Genomic DNA, 22,649 nt, shown 5'->3' with positions numbered 1-22,649 from the left:
ACGAGGTCCACCGGCGAGGGTAGCCGTCGCACCCATCTGCACTTGCTGCTTCTCTTTCAGCAGCTGAAAGAATAGCTGCGGTTGCGGCGCCGCCTCGGCTCCGTTGGACCTACTGCGCTCCTCGACGCCGCCGCCGCCACCGCCATAGCCGCAGGTGCCGTCAGCTGGTCCCGCCATGACGCCGTTCGCGGTTTGCCATGCCGCTTTCTCCTCCTCCGCCGCCGCCGCCGGTGACCCTTGGGCACCTAGTTGGGCAGCCGCACCGTCAGCACCGACGCCAGCGGCCAAGTCGGCTGTCGTCGTGCGTCTCATTCCGACTTCTCCCCCCCCTGTAGCCGTCAGCCCTGCACTCCCGGCGGCCGACTGCAGGGCAGAGCAGGGATCGTACTCCATGCCGCACACAGCATCGTCGCCACAGCCCCCGCCGTCGCCGCCGTCGCTGCCCTTCAGCGTTTCCAACGGCGTGGCCCCGGGCACATCCATGCTTTGCACAGCTGCCGCTGTCGCCGTCGCCGCCGCTGCTATTGCGGGGGCAAGAACTGGGTCGTTGCGTGGCGCTACCGGGCATGCATAGTCTGCGCAGTACGGCAGAGCATGCCCATGTACGACATGATACGGCATGGAGCTGGCGCCGTCAGGTAACGCCGTTGGTGTTCCAGCAAGGGGTTCCTGGCAGGAGGCAGAGGCGGCGTCAGCGGCGGCGGCCGCCGCTGCTGAGGCAGAGGCCGCCTTCCCCTCCCCCGCCGCCGCTTTGGCCGCCGCCTCCTGCGCCGGCACGGAGGTCTCCAAACCCGGCAAAATGGCATGCGGCTCCGAGGGCCTTGCGCTTGCAGCTGCACCCTGACTCGGAACGAGGGCCCCCAGGCAGCCGCCGTCGGCATAGCTCGATACACCGGACGGCTGCGGCAGCATGGGAACAAAGCCAGGGAACCAGACATGCGCCAGCGGCTGCTGCTGCTGATGATGATGCAAGGGGCTTAGATCATTATCATGGCTCCAAGACCCCGGCATGGATGCTGCATGAGAGCTCTGGCAGGCCGTCGTACAACTGGTCGCCGGCAACGTCGGCCCCGTACCCGCCACCATCACCGCAGCCGCAGCCGCCGTCTCAGCCATTGCGGTTGGCACTGCCACCACCGCAGCGTCCTGGCACGCATCCGGTACGGGGCGAGCTACGGGCTGCTGCTGCTGTAGCTGCTGCTCCTGTAGCTGCTGCTGTAGCTGCTGTGGTGCCACATCCTCCGGATCGACGGATGAAGGGAGAAGAGACAACGCTGGCGGTAGCGGGAGGACCGCCACGGCTGTTGCCGCAACGTCCCCGGGAGCTTCACCACTGAGTTTTGGCGACGGCGGCGCCGCCGTCAAGGTCGTTTCCGCTGGGCCTGCGGCACCGTGCAGCAGCGACTCCGGTCCTGCAGCCGCTCCCACCGCCTCCTGCAACGGCGGCAGTTGAGAGGACGGTTGCCGCGCGCCGCCGCCGCCGCCGCCGCCAGCGTCGTCGTCACCCGGCTGTACTCCGCTTGGCGCCGCTGCCGCCGCCGCCGGCAACTCCCCTGGCATAGCTAGACTCTGCCGCAGCAGCCCCCCCGGCAAGCTGACCGGGACCGACCCGCTCACCCCGGCAACGCCGCCGCCGCCGCCCTGTTGTTGCACTCCTGCAGCGTAAGGCGGCGGCTGCAAAGCCATCCCAGCTACACCCTGCTGCTGCTGCTGCTGCTGCTGCTGCACGATAGAGCCATCCGTAACAGCAGCGGCGCCGCCGCTGCCGCCGGTGCCGCCGCCAGCACCGGCTACCGGTCCGCTTATGATCGGCTGTGTGGCCTGTGGCCCACCAGCCGCCACATTACTGTTGTTGTTGTTGTTGTTGGCTTGGCGAATTAGAGGCGCTAGCAGCGCCTGCGTCTGCATCACCAGCTGTTGTAATTGCTGCAGCTGCTGTAACTGCTGTAGCTGTTGCTGCAGCTGCAGCTGTTGCGCTTGAATCTGCTGCTGTAGCGGCTGTAGCGACTGCAGCTGCTGCTGCAGCTGCTGGGGTTGCGACGGCGATGGTGGCTGCTGTCGCGGCTGCGGCGGTGGTAACGTGGCGCCGGCAAGTGGGACTAGCGGCAGCGTCGAGCCGGTCGTCGAGGTCCCCTGTACGGCATTCACGCCCATCTGCTGTTGCTGCTGCTGCTGCTGATGCGGCGGCGGCGGCGGCGGCGGCGGCGCGAGTGACGTCGTTTCGGCTGCTGGGGCCTGCGGCATCAAGGATAGGGCCGGTGAAGCCAACCAAGAAGAGTGAGGTAATACACCCGAGCCGGATTGAAGCCCCAGTTGCTGTTGCTGCTGCTGCTGCTGCGGCGGCGGCGGCGGCATCGATGTCCCTGGTCGCAGCAGTGCACCTGGCGCGTCGTCCTTTGCCAACGTCGAAAGCTGTTGCAGAGACGCCAACACTGCACCATCAGTCGACATAGACACGGCCTCCAAGCGGGATGACTCCGATGGCTGAGATGCCCCCTGCTGCTGCTGCTGCTGCGGTGGCGGTTGTGGGACCGCTGCCGTCGCGGGCGGTGACGGCTGCGGCGACAGCTGCGAGGAGGGCAAGGGTGGCTGAGGCTGTTGTTGCGACTGGGACTGCGGCTGAGCGGCTGATAGCGGCGGCACGGGCTGCCCCGTCGCCGAAGGTGCCGCGGCAGGGGGGTTGGCTTCGGAGCTGGCGGCTGAGGGGCAAACTGCAGTCGGGGGTGGCAAAGGCGACCCTACCGGAACGAAGCCTGCTGGCAGGGCGGCAGGCCCCGGAATATTCTGTGCACCTGCCGCGCCCTGCTGCTGCTGCTGCTGCTGCTGGTATTGGTTTTGGTTTTGGTTCGTCGTTGCTGACAACGGCTGGTTAGGAAGCGTCAAGAATGCGCTAGGCGGCTGCATCGGCATGAACTTGGTAGTCGGGAGCTGGTGGGGATTCGGTGTTGCGGTGCCCGGCGGGGTCCCATCCGCGTGAGCTGGAAGCACTTGCGACGGCATGCCGGCTTGAGCCGAGATGGGGTAGACCACAGGTGCAGGTACAGACGACGGGGCTGATGACCCGTGGGTCGGTAGCAAGCCAGCCGCAGTCTGGGCCGCGGCCGCAGCCGCAGCCGACGGCATCAGCGGCTGTGGGCCAGCGTGGGAGGGCCCCTGCTGCTGCTGCAAAAACAGCGAGGGCAACGGCTGTAGCTGCTGCTGCTGGTGTTGCTGTTGCAGAAGCTGTTGAAGCTGCTGCTGCTGCTGCCCCGGCGCTGGGGACTGGGATTGCTGCTGGTGTTGTTGAACTCCCAGGAGTGGTCGTACAGCTGGTAGCTGTAGCAGCCCCGGTTGCGGTATCTGGGGCAGGGGGATGCCCCCACTCCCCTGGAGCTGCGGCTGTAGCTGCGGTTTCTGAGGACCTCGAAACAGCGGAGACTGAAGCAGCGGCAGCTGCAGGCCCGGACGAAGAAGAGGTCGATAACCGGCAGCCCCGGAGACGTTGCCCGCCGCCTGCGCCGCCATTGCCGCCATGGCTGCCGCCGCCGCCGCAGCGGCGATCGCGGCCGTGGACAGCGCCGCGCTTTGCGGCTGTTGGTGCGGCTGTCCGGCTGCCCACGCCGCTGGCCCTGCCGCAGCGGCGGCAGCCGCCGCCAGGCTGTGCCGCTGGGCAGCAGCGGCGGCCGCTGCCGACGCCGCCATGACTGAAGACCAAGCCGCTGCAGCTGACGGCGACGCTGCCGCTAGCGACGGCGGCGGCCGCATCTGGAACAGAGCGGGCGCTGTGGCATTGTTGAGGCCTGCTTGCGGCACGAGGGAGTTGGGCGCTGCTGGCGGACCTGGCAAGCTGGTGCCCGGCTGCAGCGGCACGAAGCTGCCAAGGCCTCCTACGGCTGGGACTGCTCCGGCGGCACACGTCCCGCCCGCTGCGGAAGCGCCTGGCGGCGCGACGGCGGCTGGCGGCGGCGCACCGGGGAACCCTGGTGTTGTTGCGGATGCAGTCGTGCCGGATGGGGCGCCGGCCGCACCAGCCAACGGTGGCAGGGGAGGCAGGGACGTGGTGCTGACAGCGGACGGCGGCGGCGGAGCCGCCGCTGCCGTCACCGTGGCTACGGAGCCCCCAAGGGCACCGCCGCCGCCAGCGGCGGACACCTCTACCGCTGCTCCTGGCGCCTCCTCCGGTCCAGCGGACCTCCGAGTCCGCTTTGCAGGCGGCAGGGTGCCGCCAGATAGCGGCACCTTGCCGCCGCCCTTGGACGTCCTCCGCCCGGCACCGCTGCCGCCGCCGCCGCCACTCTCGGCACCGCCGTCCTGCCCCAACCCCGACGGCCCCGGCGGCGGCGGCGGCGGATCCTGCCCCGTCGAAGCTTTGGCCGTCATCGCGGCCTTCACCGCGGCTATGTGCTGCACCCTGGCCTCCTTGAGCAGGTCGGGTCGGGAGATGAAGAACAGCATGCGCTGCAGCACCTCCCCAAACGTGGCGCCCGGCGGCAGGCTGGGGGGAAGCGCACAGTAGGTGCGCAGGATCTTCTGAGCCGTCAAGTCCACGCCCTACCCGGGTACGTGTGTGAAGGGGGGGGGGGTGCGGGGGGCCCCCATGGACGTTGATTTAGGCTCGCGAAACAAAGGAAATGCAAGTAAACTGCCCGGGGCCCCCGAATGGTAAATCCCCGGGCAGGGGGGCGTGAGGTGAAGTGGCGCAGGAGTGGCGTTAAGACGTAGTTACTGCGGCTACTGCTACCAATATCATCATCATCATCATCATCATCATCATCATCATCATCAGCAGCAGCAGCAGCAGCAGCAGCGGTGCCTTCGGTGCCGTATATACCGCGTCCATCGGCCCAACCCGCACTACGCGACCCACTCCGCACCCGTGTGGGCCCTCACGGCGGGTTTCCGTCCTAGGGGGCGCTGATGTGGCCCCCGACCCGATCCCTAAACCCCCCCACCTCCATGTCACGAAGCAGCTCCGAAACCGGCGCCTCGTGTACGGCCCGGACCGCCGCCATGTATTCCTCCGCGCCGTAGTTAAAAGCTGCTCGTCCAAAGCCGTAACCCCATTTGCCGTACCATGTGCGCATGTGCGCCGCGCTGTAAAGCAGCCGCAGCAGCATGGACGCCTTGTTGCTCACGTCCTCGACACTCACCTGCAGTTGTGTGTGTGTGTGTGTGTGTGCTCCGAGGTGGATGGAAATTGGCGGCTTGCATTGGCGGCTAGGACTAGCAGACTAACCCAGCAGATCCGGGTTCGGTGATATCACTTCCTCCCGTAACAGTTCCGGTTCAGTTTTCGTTATGGCCCTAGCTGCCGTACGCGGCATATCACACGTCAGCCAAGCGGCACTGCTTGCGGCTTCTCCCCTCAGCTCCCACTTACTGTTCCCTCCCTCTTTCCTCCCTCGCTTTCTTCGCTCACCTCCCTCGCTCTAAGAGTGGAGCAAAGCGTATCCCACAGGTTCATCAGGTCGGGGCCCACGAGGGGCGTCCCGACGCTGGCGGCCGCGGCGGCCGCTGCCGCAGCAGCGGCAGCAGCAGCGCCGTCGTCCTGTGCCGCCGCCGCCATTGCCGCCGCCGTGGCAGCAGCGCCATCACGGCCGTTGACCCGCAACAAGTGCCCAAAGCCGTTGCCATGAATGACGCCGTGGAGGCAGTGTGCTGTGGAGTCGAAAATGGAGGCCGGAGCGTTATAGGCGCTGTCCCGTGGGTCGCTGTCATGGACCTCTACCGCGAGGCTGCTCACCGCTGCCTTGGCCGGATCCACACGACCTGCAGCAGCAACAGCGGCGGCCGCGGCAGCGGCGGCAGACGGGCAAAGCCACGGCGCGGTGCTTTACGCTTACGACTGCCCAATGAGTGCCCCCGGGGTTTACAGCTTTCAACCTTCATGAACCAAGGCTCAGGGGTACATTCTACATGCCGTGTCCCTAAGCCCCCCAGCTGTGCTGTCCGCCCTCATCCCGTAGGCCCCCCTACTCCTGCTCCCAAGGCGCCTCTTCCCGTACCGTACCGTGCCACGCCTTACCCCCGGTGTGCGCGCTCCTTCCAAAACACACGCTCCCTCCGACACGAAGGCCCCCATCCCCCCACCCCGCGCTCAACCCCACCCCGCAGCCCTAATGGCCCCCCAGCTGCAGTGCTTTCCCCCCTTCCCCCAATCCCCCAATCTCCCGAGCATGTGCATCACCCTCTTGCATTAACCCCCCGTCCGGTGCGGCCCAATGTGCCCGAGTGCCCCACAGACTGCATCAGAAGGGTCTTATGGGTGTTGTAAGTCATATGGGTCTTGCGGTACGGGGCTAGTTACGTGGCCATGTGCGGTAGGGGCACACGCTCTATGGGGGAGGTGGAGGGTGACGGCGAGGAGAGGGAGGGGGGCCATTGTGCGGTGGTGCAAAACTCGAAGAACTAACTGTCGACATCCGAAGAAGGGAGAGGAGGGGACTCTGACCTGCTGCTGCTGCTTCCACGAGCGAGGGCAGTTGATCTGGGTCAGAGAGTACCGCGGGACTGGGCAGGATGAAGTGGTAGCGGCAGTTGGAGACGGGATGGTGTTGCCAGCCTGTGGCACAACGAGCAACAGATGGTTGTGGATGCGGACGTGTAGGGGGGATGGGGAGATTCGGATGCAGTTAAGAGGATTTGTGGCATGGAGTGCGCAGAGGACAGCTGCGGGTCTGCGGTTGGGAGGTTTTGCCAGAGGATTGTGCCAAGAGCACGTGGAACGACCCGCGGGCGCACTGCACGCACCCATGTTGCGGCATTGGTCGCAAATAGGTGGCGTCCCCTGCTTTTCATCCAGGTGCTCCTCGTAGACATGCAGCTTGACGACGCCATTCTTGTGCTTTAATGGCACAATCCACGCGGTCGTCAGCTGCAGCTTTAGTGGGACCAGGTTTCCATATTCCTTGAGGAAAGCAACTATATTGTGCTTAAAGGAGCTCAGGTAGACGGGTGTGGCACCAGGCAGCCAGGGGAAGCTCGGATTTGCCATAGAGGGACCTCAAGGAACGGACTCATGAGGTGCAGTCCTTCTAAGGTGGATAAATTCCTATCCTACAGCAGCCTGCGCTGGAGCTTTCGCTCCTTTCTTCGCGGAGGTTACCGTGGTTTTGGGCACCGCTGCTTTCAGGCACGTTCATCCATTAGGAAAAGATTCCTATTTTAGCATGAAAGTCTTGCTTAGCGTGATGTATACATGGATTAAAAGTGTGATAAATCATACCCAATTTCCGGGGTTTGTCTGAAAATTGACAACTGCATTAACATGTTCTTTATAAAGAGGTTTTGTTTTTTCCCTAGGAAGCATGTGTCTCGTCAAGCTGTCTCGTCAAGCTCCGTGTACGTTTGCAAGCGCGTCTTGCCGCCCATGCCCTAACCAGGCATTTGCATCAGGCGTCCAAAGCCCATAGAAGGCTGTAGGACTCAATGCGTAACAGATGCCTGTTTCCTGAGTAAATTGAGATGGGCGTTACAGGCAGTTGTCGTTCCGAGAAACGCGGGAACCAGGATGCAAGCATTCTTACGACGCAGTGAGCTGGGAAAGCGTTCAACAGGCAACTGGGCATGTCATCCTCTATATGGATCCACCCCGCGGTCAGCATCAAGCCGAATTGGCCCATCAAGTTCGTTGTCTTCGTCATCCGTCCTCAACACAAAATACCCCTGCGCTGCGCCAAATCATAGCCTGATGTTACAGATGTCACGACGAGCCCCGTATCCTAGGTTCTGCATTCCGTCATATTCTGGTTGAAGGAACCGGTGCAACCGACCCGAACGCTTTTAAAATGTCGACCCTGCAGATCAGGTCGCGGGAACTTGCTGGATGCAGTAAATACTATGTGTAAACAGATGTCCGTCGAACGCGCGCCGATGATTCAAAAGCCTTCAGGCATTTGACAAACTGCGATCTCAGGTGCAAGACGTTGGTCTGCAGTGAAGAGCTCGCCAGGATGACACTGTAACGAGCCGTGAGAATTCATTTAGGTGGGGATGGCGCCGCATGGCGAAGGCACGCTTCCACCGCCACCATTGCCTACAAAATCGCTTATCAACTCACCTGGTGTTGTCAGCACGCATCCGGACAAGGACATGGACGCAGCCGAACTGGAACCCACGACGACAACATGCCCCGCAAAGCCAATCTGCCGAGGCGTTCAGCAAAGCCCGCCATGCTTTTCATTAAGTCAAGCGCTTATATTGTTGGTACCTTCTGTTGTACGACCTGTTGTACGACCGATCAGTCAAGTAGGTTCGCTTCCTAATAAGCAGTAAATATAGACATAATATGACCAGGTTTCAATATTGCTCAATACGTGCAAAAAGCAAACTTCGTGCTCGCGTCTGCAACCAACGCACCCCCCCAATCTCCAACCTCGTCCCAACCACCAACCGAACAACCCACAGGACTGTCCAACTGTCCGACTCAGCGTCAATGTCCAGCTCAGCTCTTAGCTCTCAAACTTTGCAGCTGTGTGCGTCCGGTGCGCAGTCCGGATACACCTGCCGCAGATCCGACCAGCCCAGCTCCTGGAAGCAGGCGCACTTGGTGGTGGGTTTGTTGCCGCCCGGCAGCTGCATGAAAACCTTGCGGGGGTAGGCGCCGCCGTCGCACCACACCGTGCCGCCTGGAGGATGACGGCGATGACGGCGAGGGTGAACACCGGCGAGCACCGCACCACACCGCACGACGGAAGAGGGAAAGAAAGGGGAAACGGAGGGCGGGTGTTGCTTTAGCAAACACAGCTTACAGTGGGGCTGCGGCACCGACACCTGCGGTCCTGGGGAGCGATCCTCCTGCATGCGCCCTTCTTCCCAAACCCTCACCCCCTCCCTTCCTCACCCCCCTTCCTTCCTCAACCCCCTCCCTTCCTCACCCCCCTCCCTTCCTCACCCCCCTCCCTTCCCTCCTCACCCTCCCTCCCTCACCCCCCTCCCTCCCTCACCCCCCTCCCTCCCTACCAACCGCCTCTTACCGCCTCCTCCCCCTCGCACCCAACAGCACCCCGCTCTGGGCATCTCACCCTCCGACTCCGTCCATCTGACGTTACATGAAGGCCACTGCGCCTCCACCTCCCGCTGCAACTCCTCGTCACTCTTGGCCCGGGCAGCCTCCTCTTCAATCCGCTTCAATAGCCTCTTGGGGCGACCTTCGCTGTTGTAGAAGCGACCCACCAACCGGCCCTTGTACGTGTATTGCTGCGGATTTTGTTGTTGTTGGTCAAAGTCCGGTCAAGTTGGTCAAAAGAGGGTTCGTTGATAGCTAGTTGTTAGTTAGGGGACAAGTTATATTATAAGGTACTCTTCTCCATTCCCAGCTTCAGCACTCGCTCCTTAGGTCGTTTGTTTCTGTTCGGCGTACTGTACAAGTTCGAGTTCCGAAGGGGATCTCACTCTTTCCTAACATCACCAAACCAGTCAAACCCTACTTTGTGGTAGAAGGCCCGCCACTCCACTAAGGATTTGAACTGCTCGGGTGTGAGGTCCTCCACTTGGTCGATAAGGCCCTTAGGGGTGAAGTCGCCTGTGGGCGGGTTTGGGCCAGGGGAAGGCGGGAAAGGGAACGGGGCCTGCATTGCAGCGGGGGCCTTGCATCATCATCATCATCATCCAGCGCTCACGTCGTCGTACGCTATTGTGCAGCCAGCCACCTTCACAACTACCTACCACAACTCAACTAAACAGTGCAGTTGGACCCATATATATGGGTACTGCTTACGGACTCACCGGTCACAAATGCACGACTGGCGTCCCTGCCTACAAAGCCACCGTAGCCCTTTTCGTCTGTGGGAAAGAGAAGGGGAAATGTGGGAACGTTGTGGGGGGTTGCGCGCCTCAAAAGACAGCTGGTTGAAAGCAGCCCATGCGCGGGATAAGTGCGCACAAGTAAACTCCAGTAACATATAGGGGCGAAGGTTAAACAAGGATACGGATAACGGAATTGGTAAGGGTGTACGTTACGGACGTCCTCACCACCGTAGAACCGGCGTCCCTTGGTCACGTCAAACACTTCGCCCAGGATCGCAAGGTATAAAGGCGTGTTCTTTTTCCCGTTGTAAAGCGCAAGAGTCTCGTCGTCAAACAACACCTGCCAGCATCAGACACTGCTATCATGTGTCAAGCAAGCAAATAATTGGTTGGTTACGAGAAGTAATTTACCAGGCCTGATGGCATCTTCGAGTAGCTTCGAAGTAAGGCAATGCACACAACAGACACAAATGCCACCAATAACATCTCTGGGTGCATGGCAAACCATGCGGCGACCTTCCGATGCAACTGTATTTGCCGCGTGGCCCTTGCTCCATCCGCTGAACGTGCTGCGAGGAACAAAAGTGCTAATTATAGTAATTGGCGTAGTTGCCTCCGTTTGCCGCAAATATATGTGTCCTACCGGGTGGTTGCTTTCCCTCATCGGCAGTGTTCTGTTCTTCAGGTCTCGCTTGCTGCGTTGTTTTCCGTTGCGTCAGTGTGGTATCCATGTTAGATTTGGCACCACCGATACCGCGATATCGCAGCTCCACACAGTCTTTTTCATAGCCTAGGAATGATCATAGCGTTTCAGGTACGGGATATCGTACGGGTAACAGCTCTCGGCTTGCAATTTGGCGCTTAGTTACCCTTACCCACACATAAGGCTGCATATCTGGCCGGTAAGTTTGCAGCCTTCTAATGCTGCGTGGAGACTGCACAACGTAACTGAAGTCCGTGAGAGCACTGCGGATAGCATCCAAGTCTTGAGGCCGAGCTTCCTTCTTCGGGAAGTGGGAGCGCGGCGTTACCATATGGGCAGCAGATCTACCGTAAGGACCAAGATCAGGGATCCGGCAGATGCCACCCCTTTAAATAACAGCGCCTCCGTCGGATGATGTATCACACACACACACACACACCGACACACATACACACACACACGGAGACATGCACACGCAATACACACGCACAGACGCCCGCGCGCTCTTGCACATCCTGCGATGTGGGCGCCTCATATCGAACTCTGCAAGGCCGTTTACCGTCAGCTGGGGGTACCTGTAGCAGGTTTTGGCAGCCACGCTCCACCCCACCGCCTTTCCACTCCAACCCGCTCATCACTTTACCCACTGCCCCCCATTCCATTCCACCCAAGCCCCAGCTGCTATGAGCCCCAGAGGACGCCGGGAAAGAATAGTAGTCGTGGCAGTGGTTGTCGTGCGCGTCTCAGGGATATTTAAACTTCATTCCGACTAATCTACTATTCCGCACCCTACACAGTGTGTATGGGAGGCGAAGGCGATAGAGCAGGGCACGGTGCCAGGACAAGATTATCTTATCAGGACGATGCTGCTGCTGGTGCTGCGACTGCCGGCGTCGCCAGCCCCAAACGGATGAGCGACTCCGCCATATCCGTCAGTGTACGGCGGAGCGGGGTGTACTGCAGACCCAGCTCCCGTACGACACGACTGGCGTCCACTTTTTCCTCCTCGGGTGCGGACTCCCCGTCGGGCAGGTGGGCGAGCTGGGGAACAGCGGCCTGGAGGCACCCGGAGGGGTCAGCACGTGCACGCGCAAGGAAAAACACACAAGGAATGAAGTGCTGGCGCCTAAAGTTGAAAAAGCTGTTCAACTCCTAAAGCGCGACACCCGGGGTTGTTGGTAAGGAAGCAGTGCAAGGGGGGTAGTTGTGGTTGCGGTTGCGGTAGTTGACGTCGTGGTTGCGCTACTACAGGAGCACGTGGGAACTAACTAACGGCAACCACCCAAAGTTACCGCCAGAGCCGACCCGGGCCTTCGGGGTCAGGTAGCCTTTCCCCCTTATGAACGCGTCGTCATCCTGGGCGCAGGAAAGCTCCTCAGCCCCATTCAGCCCTACTCCGCCTGGCCCGGCCCAAACCAGCCTAGGACAGGGCCGTACCTCGGGCAACTAAGCATTCTACTGAACACACACACGCAGACACACACGCAGACACACGCGCGCCCGCAGACAGAGGAAAGCGAGCCCACTTTGAGGATGTCCGTGATGGACTTGGCGCTCGATGACTTAGGCTGGCTAACGATGTACCGCCGCCCCGCCGCCGCCGGAGTCACCGCTGCCAGCACGTGCGCCGCCGCCACGTCGCGCACGTCCGCGAACGTCCATGAGCCCGAGGGGAGCGGCTTGGGGTCTCCGGGACCATCACAGGCCTCCACAATGCTCTAGTGATGTCGACGCGAGCGCGTAAGAATGCGCGGGTGAGTTTGTGAGTGAATAGGCCGGAGGGGGGGAGTGTAGAGGGCGGCTCAGGATGGGAGACGCATAGCGGGTTTTAATTGTGTTCAAGATCAGATACATATTTATATATATACATATATATATTTATTTATATATATATACATATATACATATATATATTTATTTATATATATATACATATATACATATATATGTATATATATGTATATATATAACAAATACAAACATAGGGTTGTGTTGTAGCGCCTTATAGCGTTACACAGCTAATCGCTTTGTGATCAGGACTAAGGGTGCATTTCCAGTGCGGATTAAGGCCAGGGATTAGGGCACGGAAGTCCTTGGTACGAGCTTATCACATAGTTTTGTTCCATAAGGGAACCAAAGGTTGAAAAGGCGAGGTAAGTTTGCCAACAACTTAGCCGTTTGAGCAAGTATCGATGGAGGACAGAGGGTTAATCCCTGGCCTTAATCCGCACTGGAAATGCACCCTAAGACTGATCTATGAAGAGCCTATGAACACCTTGAGATTAATAAGTGTTTCCTAATTAAGGATTGACACTCCCTCCTTTCAGGGTTCCTACCCTAACCGAACAGACACCTCGGTCTAACCAGCCGTCAGGTGGTCCGAAGGGACACTCTACGACAGAAGTCGTTGCGGCCTCCTAAGCAACGAGTATTACATACTCGGGAGGGAGCCTGGGTTGGATAGAGAGTTCGAAATCTTACGTTTTTGTTACTCTATCTTTAGATAACAGCTGCAGACCTTGGCGGAGCGAACCCGTCCTGTGACTTATCGGTTCGTACTGACATTACGCGCTAACAAGTTGTAGTGGGGGATGGTCGTGGGAGTGATGATAACTTGCGAAAGTGCCATTATGAGCCGCCAAACAGGGAAAACGGCTCGGCCATTGCGCTCGGGGACATGTATAGGTCTAGGTCAAGGTTGGGGCCGCCGCGTGTGTGTATGTATGTGTCGTACTGAGGGAGCGCCAGAACCCAAAACACGCAAAACGCATCCAGCGTGTGTCTTGTAAGGTCTTGCCGACCTGTGCACGCATCCAACCCATCCACCTCCTCACTTTCAGCCTCCTCCTCCCCCCCCCTGGGGCCCACTGTTGGCGCGTAATGTAGGCAAGAACCGAAAGTCACAGGACGGATTCGCTCCGCCAAGGTCTGGGCTCTTGTCTAAAGATAGAGTAATAAAACTCTGTCTCTTTTGTTAATATATAAATATTAATCCTCCAACCCAGGCTCCCTCCCGAGAATATATAATACTCGTTGCTTAGGAGGCCGCAACGACTTCTGTCGTAGAGTGTCCCTTCGGACCACCTGACGGCTGGTTAGACCGAGGTGTCTGTTCGATTAGGGTAGGAACCCTGTAAGAGTGTCAATCCTTAATTAGGAAACACTTATTAATCTCAAAGTATTCATAGACTGCTCATAGATCAGTCTTAATCAAATCACGCCTTCATCGCTTTGCGATTTGGCTCTGTAACGCTAAAAGGCGCTACAACACCCACCCACCCAACCCTCTCACTCCCCCCCGCACCTTGAAGAAGCTCACACTGATACCCGCGGCTGCATCAGCAGATGCCACGGGGCCCATCACGAAATTGGGCAGCACCGTCACCACCTCCAACCCCAGCTCCGAAGCCAGCCGCCAGGCAGTGCGCTCCGCCTCCACCTGTGCACCGGAACAGCGGGGCCAGCGCAGGCCGGCGGGGAGAATGTCCTTCGTGACCTCCGTGAGAAAGAGAGAAGCGATATTGGTTGCTATTATTGGGGATGATGATGATGATGATGATGTTGGTTTTGCGGTAGAGGTCCCTCATCCCTCGTACCATATATTACGTCCTCTTGTTAACCATGGAGGCTCCAACCTCCCAAACCCCCCAACCCCCCACGGAACCCGACGCGCCCAGCCCTCCTAAGGCCCGCCAGCATCTTCATCAACCTTGGACACCCAGTACGGCTCCTCCTCCAACGTGGAGACCTCGTTCCAATCTTCCTCAGTGTACGGCTTTCCGGGCCCAGCTCGGGGTTGCTGCTTGGCGTTACAATCGTGTATTGCTGATGGGGAAGAGAAGGGGGGAAGGGACCGGGAGAAAACGCTGATGATGATTAGACACTCGTTGAGACAACGGCACCGTACATTTACGGTTAGTGGAGCTGTGGTAAATGTACGGCCGGCAGAGGGGGATGAGACAACAAAGACGGGATCGGTGGGGGCTCTTCGAACCGAGCTGCATCGTGGGGCCAATGCCAAATATCCCTTCGCGGTTGTCTTATGCACACAATCCCTGGCGCGACTAAACTTTCAAGATGTCACCCGATCTCACCGCAGACAGAGGATGTCACTATGATGCGCTTCAGTGGGTTGCCTTTGTGCCGGGCCGCTCCTCGCAGGACGGCAGCTGTGCCCTCCACAGCTGGCGCGACGATGTCGCGCGCCGGATCCTCAGCTGTGATGAGAAACGGTGATGCAACATGGAAAACGTATTCGCAGTCTGCTGCAGCTTGCGATATTGCCTCCTCAGAGCGTATGTCTGCGTCCTTTGTGGTTCACACAGACGAGATTTTCTTAGATTGTCTCGGTCCACGGGTCAGTTGCTTCGGTGACAAGCTAATGACATTTTTTTTCCAAAGTGTAAATAACCTTACCACGAATGTAATGGTGCCGGGCAGACCGTCAAAGGCTTTCCTCAACGAGGACAAGCGCGGAGAATCTAACGGGCAACGCACAGGGCAGCGCAGGTGTGAACCAGCTTTCAAAAGCTGCCGAGCAAGCTCACTGCCCACATATCCCGTTACCCCAGTAAGAAGAACTGTCCTTCCCTCCATTTCCTCTTTGGTGTGTGCCTGGTTGTAATGACTTTTCACATCAAATGATTCTATGTTGAATGACTCTTCACATAATATGACGGAATAAGTCATTGGCCACACAGGTATGGGCCATGTGAAGCCGCTTACAAGTGCTCCACACCGGCATCTGTCAACGGCCTCGTGGCCTCGGGAATCAATGGATCGACCCCGCAAACTAAGCAGAGGTATCCTTAAAAGTTTAACTTAAGTATAGCTTCATCCATCACGTCAAGAGCACGCAATCGGTTATGACAACGTTCTTGACTTGGCGGTTGGCATTCTTAGTTGACCATTGAACGTACTTGCTCTTTGCCAATCACAATTACTACATGATCCATAAGTTTTAGCCCTACTGTCATACACCGGATATCATTTGTCAGCTGGACCAGAGGTCGGCAAATCGGGTGGGTCCTGCGGGTCCGTACCACAGTACCCGCAGCCGAAATTCGGCTTACGGCCCCGGCTGCGGGACCCAAATGACCAAAATGCGACCTAAAGACGTGATTTGCAGCCTCTATTGCGGCCTCTATTGCGCGCTGGACTCGAACTCTGTGTTTGACTTTGTAAAAGACTGTCACGACCACCTCTACACAGTTCGGTGACGGTTATCATTGATAAGTTATTTTCTAGCGTCTGTACCGATGACTTGCAGCTGCCGCAGCACTTGACTTGGTCAACTGTGGACTTTGGCATACCAGATATTGGTCCCATGTGGCCTATCCTATACATAATCTTCAGCATATTGCTTGTATTTTCGGCATGCATTCTAACTGCTGGCCACAGCATGTCGGCGGCATCTCGCCGGGGAACGAAGGAAACGCGTGCAGAAATCTCCAGCGGTCGACGACGCACGTTGGCCGGCATGCTGACCGGTCGTAAAGCAATTGCTGAGTCCGCAGCAACAGATATTGGGGCGGAAGAGCCGTTGCTTGGGGCATCGGGTAGCGCCGGTGAAGGTCCAGGTCTACTTTTCCCAGCACCACCACCTCCGACCTCCGGAAACGCCAGCACCGTGGCTCTGTGCTCCACAGAAGAAAAGGCGCACTCAAGCCAACACCGCCGCCACTGGTCCCACTCAGCAACCAGCACCTCCCCTGCCCACCACCCCCGCTCCCGAACAGCAGCCGGCCACCAAGTCCACCAACAAGATCGATGCCGTTGGTGTTCTCCCGGGGTTTGAGCGGCCTCATATTCCCAGCGAGGACATTGTTTGGCTGACTGACGCTTGTGGTGGTGATTTCAAGAGCTGGGCCTATGCACTTCAGGGCTTGACGACGGTCATCTTTTTTTGTGACACATATTAGAAGGGTAACGCCTCCATTTCCCTCACGAACTGGGATCGCTCAGCTTACAGCCGGGACGAGGCCTCCCACTCCCACAAAGCAGCTGTAGACCAGTACGCGCAGGATCAGCAGCAGCAGCAAACTAACAAGCACCTGGCCATGATCGAGGTTGCCGACAATGCCTTGTTGGCTTTGTTTGGTGGCGCATCCATGGTCCTGTACCAAGCCCTGCCTTTCACTCACTCCCCAGCGATCTGTGAATACATGGACTGGCTTAAAGCACCAAACATCACCACATTGTACAACAATCCTCGTGCACTTGGATCGTGCACTTGGCGTATGGCAGCTTGCATTCGCGACCACTTGGAAGCGGAGCAAGTGTCGTGTATCGAGGCTGCCACTTTCTTGAAGTCTTACGTGAAGCAGCATCAGCTGCTGTCAGAGCTCCTTGGGTATGGGGAGGTGTTCGGTGTTGGCAATGAGGGTGCTGATGCCGCGGAGGAGCTGATGGAGCGCATGGGCTAGCCAGCGATGCACCACATTAATCTTGTGATGCCCAAGCTCGCACGAAAGCAGCACCTGTTCTCGGAGATGTGGAAGCTCGCGCTGTTCTGTGTGCAAATTAAGCCCACGTTGGTCAATTGTGAGCGCGTCTTTTCCGCACTTGTCAGCTGTCCGGTTTAACGAGTGTCTTTTCGTGAAGCTGAATACGTCGGGGTCCTTGAAGAGGGAGGATGCAATGTTGAAAGGGGCAATGGCCAAGTACAAGTCCTCCACTAGGATGCACCTCTACACGCACATCGCCGATAAGGTCGAGAATATCCTTTGCGACCCGCACTTCAACAGCATGCGGTCAGCTTTGTGAGGATAGATAGCTCGGGGGGCGACACTAACTTCATGGCGCAGGAACTTGCCTGGTGACGAACCCTTGAAACCCCCGGTAAACGATCGGACTGCAATGTGTACGGAACGTCACCAGGCAAGTTCTTGCGCCATGAAGTTAGTGTCGCCCCCCGAGCTATCTATCCTCACAAAGCTGACCGCATGCGGTTGAAGTGCGGGTCGCAAAGGATATTCTCGACCTTATCGGCGATGTGTGTGTAGAGGTGCATCCTAGTGGAGGACTTGTACTTGGCCATTGCCCCTTTCAACATTGCATCCTCCCTCTTCAAGGACCCCGACGTATTCAGCTTCACGAAAAGACACTCGTTAAACCGGACAGCTGACAAGTGCGGAAAAGACGCGCTCACAATTGACCGACGTGGGCTTAATTTGCACACAGAACAGCGCGAGCTTCCACATCTCCGAGAACAGGTGCTGCTTTCGTGCGAGCTTGGGCATTATAAGATTAATGTGGTGCATCGCTGGCTTGCCCATGCGCTCCATCAGCCCCTCTGCGGCATCAGCACCCTCATAGCCCTCATCACCAACACTGAACACCTGAAAGTGGCAGCCTCGATTCGCGACACTTGCTCCGTTTCCAAGTGGTCGGAATGCAAGCTGCCATACGCCAAGTGCACGATCCAAGTGCACGAGGATTGTTGTACAATGTGGTGATGTTTGGTACTTTCAGCCAGTCCATGTATTCACAGATCGCTGGGGAGTGAGTGAAAGGCAGGGCTTGGTACAGGTCCAAGGCATTGTCGGCAACCTCGGACATGGGAGCGGTGGTGTTGGGAGTGGTGGGCAGGAGAGGTGCTGGCTGCTGAGTGGGACCGGTGGCGGCGGTGTTGGCTTGAGTGCGCTTTTCCTTCTGTGGAGGAAGGCCCACGGTGCTGGTGTTTCCGGAGGTGGGAGGTGGTGGTGCTGGGAAAAGTAGACCTGGACCACAACCGTCGCTCCCCGCTGGCCCAAGTAACGGCTCCGCCGCCTCAATATCTGTTGCTGCAGGCTCAGCAGTGGCTTTACGAGCGGTCAGCATGCCGGGCAATGTGCGTTGTCGGCCGCTGGAGATTTAGGCACGCGTTTCCTTCGTTTCCCGGCGAGAGGCTGCCGACATACCGCGGACAGCAGTTAGAAAGCATGCCAAAATATAAGCTATAAGCTGAAGATGATGTATAGGATAGGCCACATGAAACAAATCCCTGATATGCCTAAGTCAAATATTGACCAACTCTAGTGCTGCGGCAGCTGCAAGTCGTCGGTACAGACGCTAAAAATGTAATAATTTAAAAATGATAACCGTCACCGAATTGTGTAGTGGTCGTGACAGTCTTTTACAAAGTCAAACACAGAGTTCAAGTCCAGCGCGCGGCCCTACGGGTCGCAATAGAGAATGCAAATCACGTCTTTTGGTCGAGTTTTGATCATTAGGGACGCGCAGCCGGAGGCTTAAGGCGAATTTCGGCTGCGAGTACTGTGGTACGGACCCGCCTTATTTGCCGACCTCTATAGCTGACCATTTTTTACGTTACAACCTACTTTCCATTCCATCCTTGTTGTGCCATATGTTGTCGTTGTTGTTGGAATGGACGGCATTAGCCAGCAGTTCACACGGCTCGGTGAGAGTGCGCAGCAAAGGATCTCGGCGATGGAGGCGGGGAGCATCCGGAAGCATCCTAAGGGTCATTGGCGGCGAGGCAGGTTAGAGACCTTGAGCTATGCGCCCTAAACTTACAAAAATATTTTAAAAACCGTCCGACAGCTAACATACATGGTCGGGCTTATAATACTGCCAGCACTCAGTAACGACAGTCGGCTGCTGCAGCTACTCGCCTGCCCCTCGCCTCATAGGCTGTCACCGAGACCATCACCGCAGCCATGTTCTGTCTGCCCAATCCGGCCAAGGGCGGGCGGACCCATTGCCAACTGCACTTCCAGAACGGGCGCGGCAGCTGTGCCACATAACCATGAAAGACGTTTAATAAGTCGCACTCGGCTGCCCTGGCCCACACGAATCTCGCACAGCGGCCGATAGCATTCAAACACGTTACAGCCCCCAAAGACCTTCCTTCATCGCGGAGCAGAGCGCCTTCGAAGTGAGGAGTTCACAGAGCCGCCACCGACTCCTCCCTTCCCCATGTCCGCAGTAACAGGAAGAAGCCTGGATGATGTTTCGGGCCTTACAGCCTTGCATTTCACAGCCGTTAGCGCACTCCATTTTTTTTCTCAAACCCCATCATCACTTGCCGCCGCCACCAATCTGCAGCGTGGCCTTGCGGTTGTACTTCACCCTTGCAGTCTCAACCTTTACATCGTTGGTCAATTTCGTTTGTTTCAGCTTCCGGTGGGTGATGGCTGACGCCGCCGAAAACTCCACAGTGTCCGTGTAACCGACCCCACTGTCGCCGTCGTCATCGAACCGGGCATCTGACGGCCCCTGCAGCCCACTGCCATCCTCAACCGCAATGACGCTATCGACACCGCCAGCGACGTTGTCGTACGTACGGCCGCCGAAAGCTGGTGCCGGCGTGAGCAGCAGCAGCAGCGCCGCCAGCAGCATGAGCAGCGCGAGCTTAGCGGGGAGGTCCCAGCAGGCTGCGGCGCGCCGAGACGACGTGGCCATGTTGCTGTACATCACTGGTCGTACACCTAGCTGGCGGGCTCCAAGGAAGGGACGGCGGGGGCGTGTCAAATTAGCAAAGGACTTGCTGTTTCATGTAACCAAGACTGTCTGTTCCAACATTTGTAGGATTATAGAATTACAATCTATCGACGGTACCGGCGGTCCTGTCCGCGCCTATGTAGTGCCGTCATGAATTCGTCTAATCTGTGCATGGGAAAGGTCTCGGGCTCTAGGGTTATAAGGGCTAAAAGGGCTCTGGAATTTGGGCATTTGGGTATTTGGGCATTTGCCCTCAGCGAGGCTCAACCTCGCAGCTAACTCACCAGATCGAGAAAGGAGAGGAGCTCGTGTCTTTGTGCACCCGAAACGACTGTTGGCTGGCGATGCAGTTGCGTTGCTGCAAGTGATGCGATTGATGAAGCCTTTTCCAGTTACGCCCTCTGATCCACTATGTGTTTCTGTGTGTGTGTGTTTCTGTGTGTCTGTGTGTGCACGCAGAAGTGCGTGTGTGGCATGCCTTCATTGAGCACTTGCAGTCCCTTATTAGGCCGTAAAGAGGCAGTTTGATGACCTGTCACGGCTGGCGGTGATGATGACCAAGACGGTATTCAAGTTCGGTGGTGTAAGATAAGATAGAGAGCAGCTTTCTGATGGCAGCCTTGGAGATGCTCCCCCACCTGGGACCCGACGTCCTATCCTATTCGATGAAGCAGGATGAAGATAAATAATCCCGCGTCTCCTTTGGTCTCCGAGGTCCCTTCTAGGTGCGAGGACCTTGGCCAGCGTGGGCACTGCAGCATTGCAAATTTAGTTAACATTTAAAACATAAAATTTGGAAAGCTAAGTTTGAAAGCTGCGCCCAAGTTCGAAAGGTGCCTGTTTAGGAACACAACCGGTGAACCTGGTCTTCGTTCTTTTAGCCGTTGGTCTAGGAGTTAAGTCTGCCGTACGCACATGTTTCGTCGAGGCAACAGTTACATGACGCGACAATTATTTCAAATCAAAGCCGAGCAACTGCTGCTCCTTCCTCCGAGAATGAAGCCCTATGACATATCAGAGGGTAACTGCCCTATCTGCTGTCCTCTGTTGATAAGCAGGAAGTAGACTGGAGGGATCGAAAGCGCCAACGGATTGGTAGGCGCTCTTTTTACCATAAGTGCAGGGTGATCCCAATACATGTATGTCCCACGAAGCCAGCCGACGTTGCAGGGACTTTCCAAAATGAGCAATCACGTCACATAAAGAGGACACACACACACAAACACACATGTGTATGCAACCTTCGTTCGCATGAACAGTCCCTGGGTTGATGGAACCCGGCTGCTAAACTTATTATATATTATTCATACAAGCGCTGTGTCGTATCTGTAATGTGGTTCAAAGGTCCATTCATACACACGGTCAATCACTTTCATGGCAAGGCACTCTCCCCCAAGGCAAACATTAGCGCACTGTCCAGGGTCCAAATGTGTTATATACATATTTGTTTTTGTTATATACACCCATTTCCGAAAGGCACTCGCGAGGCATTCACCGTGTACACCTACGGCGGCTACCACCGCGCTGCGAGGCCATACAGACATAGCCCCCACCAGGCGGCCCCCCGGGAGCCCCCCTTAGGCAGCCCGGTCCGTCCCGCAGTGCCGCAGGACTGAAATACACATACGGAGAGCTTCTGCACAGGATGGAAAGAACCAAACTCCCGTTGGCCAGCCCCGACCGAACCTCCCACCTCTGCTCTGCTCCGTGGACATACATACATCCCATTTCATCACGCCTCAAACACCAGAGGAGCCCGGGTTCAAATCCGCCTGCCGGCTCCTCTGGTGTTTGAGGAGTGTTGAAATGGGAGGTGGCCCCCCATCATATGGACGATGTAGGACGTGATAAAATCAACTTGCGAGCTGACCAGGAACTAAGTTGATGCGCCGTTGATCCGCTAGATTTGGTTGGATGCTGGTGGTGAGTTGCCGAACCCAACGAATTCATTCTGAAGTCGATGGGGTGAATGGACTAGGGTGCCCTTCGCGCAGGGGAGAGCAGGGACTGCCCCGGGAAAGGGGGCCGCTGGCGAAGTTAACCACCCTGTAACAACATACATCACGGCAGGCGGCTGGCAGAGGTTAAGGCCTGACTTCTGCTCCCAGTCGACCCAGTCGACCCGGGTTCAAATCCGCCTGCCGGCTCCTCGGGTGTTTGAGGAGTGATGAAATGGGAGGTGGCCCCCCATCATATGGACGATGTAGGACGTGATAATATCAACTTGCGAGCTGACCAGGAACTAAGTTGATGCGCCGTTGATCCGCTAGATTTGGTTGGATGCTGGTGGTGAGTTGCCGAACCCAACGAATTCATTCTGAAGTCGATGGGGTGAATGGACTAGGGTGCCCTTCGCGCAGGGGAGAACAGGGACTGCCCCGGGAAAGGGGGCCGCTGGCGAAGTTAACCACCCTGTAACAACATACTAGGTGCAAGCCTGCCGGCCTACCCGCCTGCCTCATAATCTATAGCTCTAGCGACCTCTGTAAGACTAGGTATCCGGAAGCCCATGCTAATCTATCTGCTATACCCTCGGCGATAAATACATACGGCCCGGCCGAACCGTCTTCGTAAGGTTTTCACGGTCGCTTCCTGCTGGGGTCGCACACACCGTCATCACAGATCATTCTTCTCGCGCGATGCTTCACATTGAAATGGTTACCTCAGTGCTAACTGAGATTCACTTGGGGTAAACGATAGATGATGGACATCGAACTACATCCCCGCTCGCTCGCTGTTCATGGTCCGTCTCACCGCCTAAACACACAAACATACA

General features: G+C 57.5%; 3 protein-coding genes across 3 annotated transcripts; all 3 read right to left on the bottom strand.

The window, feature by feature from the left end:
- Positions 1-8,436: 8,436 nt before the first annotated feature.
- Positions 8,437-10,760, bottom strand: VOLCADRAFT_90628 (uncharacterized protein; the record flags this gene model as incomplete). Its single annotated transcript, XM_002950073.1, has 6 exons — positions 8,437-8,606; positions 9,003-9,177; positions 9,408-9,502; positions 9,706-9,762; positions 9,952-10,066; positions 10,602-10,760. The coding sequence occupies 6 exons, from the start codon at positions 10,758-10,760 to the stop codon at positions 8,437-8,439; spliced, it is 771 nt and encodes a 256-aa protein (XP_002950119.1).
- A 524-nt stretch (positions 10,761-11,284) lies between these two features.
- Positions 11,285-16,236, bottom strand: VOLCADRAFT_90627 (uncharacterized protein; the record flags this gene model as incomplete). The annotated part of the gene is made up of 6 exons (XM_002950072.1): positions 11,285-11,485; positions 11,956-12,147; positions 13,734-13,868; positions 14,139-14,254; positions 14,524-14,646; positions 16,149-16,236. The coding sequence occupies 6 exons, from the start codon at positions 16,234-16,236 to the stop codon at positions 11,285-11,287; spliced, it is 855 nt and encodes a 284-aa protein (XP_002950118.1).
- A 2,691-nt stretch (positions 16,237-18,927) lies between these two features.
- On the bottom strand, positions 18,928-21,588 carry VOLCADRAFT_104616 (uncharacterized protein; the record flags this gene model as incomplete). Its single annotated transcript, XM_002950071.1, has 4 exons — positions 18,928-19,872; positions 20,158-20,316; positions 20,512-20,625; positions 21,567-21,588. The coding sequence occupies 4 exons, from the start codon at positions 21,586-21,588 to the stop codon at positions 19,451-19,453; spliced, it is 717 nt and encodes a 238-aa protein (XP_002950117.1). The 3' UTR covers positions 18,928-19,450.
- Between the last annotated feature and the right edge of the window lie 1,061 nt (positions 21,589-22,649).

The sequence above is a fragment of the Volvox carteri genome, assembly GCF_000143455.1.
Source record: "Volvox carteri f. nagariensis unplaced genomic scaffold VOLCAscaffold_17, whole genome shotgun sequence".
NCBI classification, from domain to species: Eukaryota; Viridiplantae; Chlorophyta; class Chlorophyceae; order Chlamydomonadales; family Volvocaceae; genus Volvox; species Volvox carteri.
The sequence above is the reverse complement of the archived record's forward strand: the minus strand, read 5'-3'. Positions and strand labels throughout refer to the sequence as shown.